This window comes from Micropterus dolomieu, linkage group LG09 (assembly GCF_021292245.1).
Source record: "Micropterus dolomieu isolate WLL.071019.BEF.003 ecotype Adirondacks linkage group LG09, ASM2129224v1, whole genome shotgun sequence".
NCBI lineage: Eukaryota > Metazoa > Chordata > Actinopteri > Centrarchiformes > Centrarchidae > Micropterus > Micropterus dolomieu.
The window spans coordinates 2095296-2101295 of NC_060158.1; the positions used below are offsets into that span (position 1 = coordinate 2095296).

Here is a 6000-nt window from a genome sequence, read left to right on the forward strand (position 1 = left end):
AATAACATTTCTAACGTTGTGTTTGTGGTAGCTGCTCCGCACTGCTGTAAGCTTGCACGCTCACACACTTTGGCATCCGACTTCAGACAACCGCCTTTCTTTTGAAGTAACTACAGTAACCTTAACGGTCTGTTTCTGTCACTCGTTTGTGAGAAGGCGATTAAGTGCACACGTATGATAGGCTTTATGGTACTGCAACGGACCAGCACGAGCTGACAGGCAGGTTAGCGACTCCTGCCAGTTTCTCTCTTTACGAAGACCAGTGTTGCAGTATGAGAGTCCAACCTGAAGAGAGGCTGTGAAGTCTTCATGTTACGTGACAGACAACCGCATACAACATAATTTATCAAACTGGGTCGGATTTGATGAATTTAGCGTAAGGATACACACGTGACAACGTCCGTTTTTCAAAATAAGGTGTCTATACAGTATGTAATTCATATTAATTGGATAATATCATATTCGCAGAAAGTATAAAACATATTACATGTGTCCATTAAAAGTAAAAACAACAACAATAAAATGTTCTATTTTCTATTCTTTGATTTGGGGTTGCTGTAAAAACATTAAATACATTTGTTGACATTTGTTGCTGCTTCATCACCATTTATAGCTATACAATGGGTTTATGATCAAATAGATTACAAGAGCACAACAATGTTTAGAAGAGTGCAAAGTTATTAAAGTTATAGTCAAAGTTATAGATAGCCTCTTAATTTTGCATTTAACTTTAATGTCCAAATTTTCTACCTGGGGGGCATGCCCCGGACCCCCCGAGATGGTCCGAGGTCCACCCACCATAGTCTCTTGAAATCTTGTGGAAAACACTGTAAACCGCTAACTGTATCAGTAGCTAGTTAGCTTGATTAGCCATGCTGCTAGCTGTCCTTTATTAGATGAGCCAGTCCCGGGGTGCAAAGAGTCAAATCCGGCAAGAAAACCACCTCGGTCCTGCATTCCTAGAGTTTACTCACCGACAGGCTGGGGGGCAGAACGCACATTCAGTGCTATTGGCTACTGAAAACACTAATCAATATCTGCAACAAGTCCCTCCCTGTCTTTGTGCTTTTAAATATAGCAAACAGCACATTCTTTCATGGGAAAATTAAATCAAAAAATGTATCATAAAGTCTTTAAAATGTTATAAGAACAAACTGAATCAGTTCTTTGTTGTTTAAATGAATCATTAGGCTATATATGATTAATAAATGTGTTATTTTTCTCTTTTAAACCAATTACTTGCAAAATAATCTTAAAAACCAACAGGAAAATGAATCGTGATCCTGAATTAACTAAATCGTGATATGATATTTTTGCCATATCGCCCACCCCTAACATGAACAATCCTATCTATAATGATTCTGTGGTCAAATTAACAGGGTTTTAGGGGGTGATGCCCAAAACATGCTGTGCCATAAATGTAAAATTACCGTGGAGTTTTTAGCCTTTTCCTGTCTGCCATAGCCCTGTATCTGTTTAAACTGGTGTTGTCTTGTGTTATCCCTGTAGACATAGTAAACGCTGTAATTATCTTGCGTTTTGAGTTTCTGAGTCTGTCAAAGTCCAGAGCCTTCATTATGCAAATAAATAAGAACATATTAAACACATAGTTAAACACTTAAATACATTGATTACTGTAATGCAGCGGCGTCGTTAGCCCTATAGCCCCAGATGTTTTTTGAAAAGCCCCGGATCTCAGAAGGGTTTTTAAAAATCAAACAACAAAAGGCCGAATATTGAACTTTACTCATTTAATTAACGTTATGTGCGCGAGAGATTATTGTTTTTATTTATTCTCCTGCAAATTAGGGAGATTAAGATGATCCAGCTGTAGCTCTGTGTCTGTCCTCTCTGCTCCACCTGAAGCAGCTGTGAGCTGCACTTTATCAGATGCGCTGAAATTAACGTGTGGATTTGTGGTGAGGTTGATCACCTGATAGGCAGAGGAGGCATTTTACATATTTCATTTCAAACTCAATGTTTTGTCCCCCCCCCCTCTTTCCTAATGTAAAGTTTTAATTTCGCATTGCCTTCCTGGCTCAGGCGATTTCGGAGTTGGCTCATATTGCAGGCGTTTTTTACTGAGTGACCAGTCAATCACTCACACAGTCCACATCAGTCGCGGACAAAATGTATAGAAATGTTGAGGGAGAAAAAAGTAGCTCGAGGCCGGTGCAGCTTCTTCTTTTGTGCTGCTGTTACTTCTAGCTGAAGGCAGCAGTGATGATGTCTGCAGCAGGGGTGGGTACATCTAATGTAGGCCTACTCTGAATTTCGCTACATTTTCCATTCATACCTTTCATAACTTCACCTGTCTGTAATCTGCATTTTGCTTCATTAACCTGAATGAGCTCATCCAGGCTGTGCGCGCAGTCACACAGTAAAGCGCTGGTCGGGCGCTTGCCAAAGTGACAGAGCTGGGCGGATGAAAACATTTAGAAAATCAGGCAAATATCTTTTCAGCTTAAGGCTTTAGTGTTCTACTAATACAACTGAAATCTAGCGAGCGCACACCACGCCACTGGTGGCCTGCTGGAAAGCAGCCTGCGTCGCTCTTTAACAAGTTGGCAAGTGAAACACTTTCCATTAACGGCGCAGAGAGAGAGAGAGAGAGAATATAGTGGATAAAATAGTTCTGTTGGGTTTTGCGCATGACACACAGCTTCCTCTGTGCGTTGCTGCTTTAATTGCAGGTTTACCTGCTTTAACAACAAGCTGCTCGTGTTGCTGCCACAATAATTCTTTGCGTTGTGAAGATTATTTAGATGCTTCAGGAATAATCAGATTGTATTGGCAGCCTGTTCTACTGCAAAGCAAGCGGTTAGGTCGGCTACATCTCCATAATAAAAGGCACAGGTAACAAACGTTGGCTGGGCAGCAAAAGTGATATTTTAAAGTGATCTTATAAACACCTTCATGGAGATTTAAAAAGGAAAATAATTGTAGAAATAGCTAAATCACAGATAATCAGCTTCTTCACTGCATTTACAGGAATATTGTAATGGGCTACTTAAAAAAAAAAAAAACTCATCAAGTTACCTGGTCTAGACATTTTGACTCTGATAGCTCTGATTGGACACATAGGGGCTGTGATCCTGCACAAAAAAAACATGCAAGAATTAAATCCCCACCATGGATAGTAGAGGTGCAACAGGTTGCAGAATCCGTGGTATGGATCCCTTCCACACGGTGCGGCACGCAGGTGGACCGCGGATTGATTTCAAAGTTTATGATGATTGATTGACCTCTCAAAATATTCTTTGTTCTGGAAATGAGAACCCAGTTAGATTCTGAATGTGCAGAACTTTGAACATGAGCAGAAAACCTGCTGAAACACAGGAGCTGTTAAAGTCCAGAAGTTTATAACTGAATTAAAATGATTGAATTTATTATTGATGAGGTAAAAAGATGCCACATGCACATTTAAAGAGGTTGCCTCAATCAGTCAGGCCTGCATGTGTGTTGATTCAGCAGTCATGAAATTAAAAGTTGATCTACAGAGAAACATGTCTGAAGGCTGAGAGCTGTTCTGCATTATATTGTATTACACTTTTAGATTTTAAATTGTTTTATTATACCTTTATTAAACCAGAAAAACTATTTTTCCAAGAGTGTCGTGGCCGAGGCAGGCAGTAGTACAATTGCACATTTAAGATGGGAATAAATAATCAGTTACAAGGTCATAAAATATCAAAATGTTCTTAAATATTCACCACAATTCAGCAACAAGGACGATCAAACGAGTAATCAGTCATAACATCTGAAGGCAGAATTGCCAGCCTTCAAGTCATTGAAGCAACCAGTGAAACAAAGATACAGCCAACTGCTGCTACCTGGATTTTGTGTCCCTTTACATAAATAATTTCCACCATAAATTGATGCAGAGAAGGCAGAAATTGGTGCAGAAAAACACGAGAATGCAGGAAATTAAGTCTTTAATACTTAAATTTTTCTGGGGGAGTACGCCCAAGCCCCCCTGCTCATAATGTTTTGTTATTGTATTATTATAATTACACACATGAGATTGAATATAGCAACATCAAAATTGTGCCTTATGTTGTGCTGTGCTGTATAAGCAGACAATGTTTACTGTTGCTTTACTGCCTTAAAGACTTCACTTTGGGGTGGGTTAATGGAGGGGTGGTGATGGCGCATAGATAAGATGCTTTGGTGTTCTGGTTCGATTCCCACTGTGACACATCCACCATTGTGTCCCTGAGCAAGACACTTAACCCCTAGTTGCTCCAGAGGCGTGCGACCTCTGACATGTATAGCAATTGTAAATCGCTTTGGATAAAAGCGTCAGCTAAATGAATAAATGTAATGTATGTGAAGATATGAAGTTTATGGGCACAATGTTTCAAGATCCTAAAAACGCCCCAGGCAGAAACGCATTGTTGACACTCTCTTGGCTTCATTTGCCTTTTTGGCTTCAAAGTAATTCAGAAGTAACTCAAAGTAATCAGGTTACATTACTTTTATTTAGAGGTCGACCGATTAATCGGCCGATTTTTGGCATTTTTTAACATAATCGGCATCGGCCAATATCCAAGTATATCAAGCCGATTATTAGGCAGGCGCATCTGTGGGCAGCCTAGTGTTGTCGTGGAACACGTGTTTGACGCGCGCTGCCGCTACAGTCATTTTCCAGCCGAGTGAGCAGCAGACCTCATCCAGTGCCTAAGGAGCTAACGGTAAGGATTCAATTCTTATTACTCCTTTATATTTAATTAAAAACTTTTGATATGTTACTGCCAACTTCGAGAAAAAACCTGAATAAGACACATGACATTCAGCTAATTTGGATCGTAGTTGAAGTTGCATTATCACAGAAGACTTGCTATCATGTCACAATAAGTGAGCAACAATTTTGCAATTACAGAGTGAATCTAAGACTTTTATTTGTTCTGTTTGTCTGTCTTATATTTGAGAGGGTTGTCACTCAATGCAGAGAAATAAGTAATAAAAAAGAGACCAACGCACTATAGGCTAGTGACAGACTGGCTTTGCTTTGCTAACGGGTAGCTACAGACAGACCCGGTGCTGATACGGCACTGGAACCTTAATGACCGTTATCTACCGCACCGAATATCAACGCGGATTTCTGTGCTTCAGTTCGGTGCAAATAGAGGTTAAAAACCAAGCAAATATCGGCCAAAATAAATCGGCAGCATTAATCGGCCATCGGCCGACCCGGATTTCAAAAGATCGGTATCGGCATCGGCGTGAAAAAAACCATATCGGTCGACCTCTACTTTTATTTTGTGGTACTTGGATGATGTTACTGATTACATTTTTTAACAATTAGTACCTGATAATATTTTGAAGTAATCCTCTCAACCCTGGCTGTCGTTACCGTAAAACTCAGATTATGGGCACAATAATCTTTCAGTGGCAGCAGGTTTGCAGCAGTTTGCAGTGAGAATAAGCAGTAAAGAGGACAAACCTGCTCTGTGTAACCGGACTTCAGGCTGGAAAACAGCGTCCAGTAGTTTCCTGTGTCTCTGGTTCTCCTCTTTGGAACGACAGAGTTCCTCCTCGATAAAACCTCTCAGCATCTGGACTTTAGACATTTTAAACAAATGAAAAACACAGTTTGGACTCAGAGTTCCTCCAACCAGCGCTGTGTGGCCGAGTTCCGTCTATTTCCAGCTAGCAAGCTAAGCTAACTTCAGTTAGCATTCGTGGCTAACAGGAGATTAAAGGTGAAACCAAAGTTTCCACTTTAACACGTTTATCCCACTGACTGTATAAAAGAAGGTTTATCCAAACATACAGGCTCTAGTTCACTCCGGGAACACACGAACACGTTGGCGTGCTGACACAGGAAGTTAAAGCGCTTCCGGTACCACGTCTTCCCACACCTTCAAAATAAAAGTTTGTGTAGAAAGAACAAAGTCCTATCTGATGAACTAAGAAGCAGAAAGAGCAGCACTCTCTTTATTTTAGACAACACAACACTGTTCATCCCAGAGGTAGTCAACATATACAAGTAAATAA

General features: G+C 40.3%; 1 protein-coding gene across 2 annotated transcripts in view; it reads right to left on the reverse strand.

Moving 5' to 3' along the window:
- Positions 1-6000, reverse strand: part of LOC123976543 (zinc finger protein 436-like) — a 161196-nt gene that overhangs the window by 15696 nt on the left and 139500 nt on the right. For both annotated transcript variants that reach the window (XM_046058793.1, XM_046058795.1), the window contains exon 2: positions 5447-5537. In XM_046058793.1, the coding sequence (XP_045914749.1) occupies positions 5447-5537 (91 nt within the window). The remainder of the gene's footprint in view (positions 1-5446; positions 5538-6000) is intronic.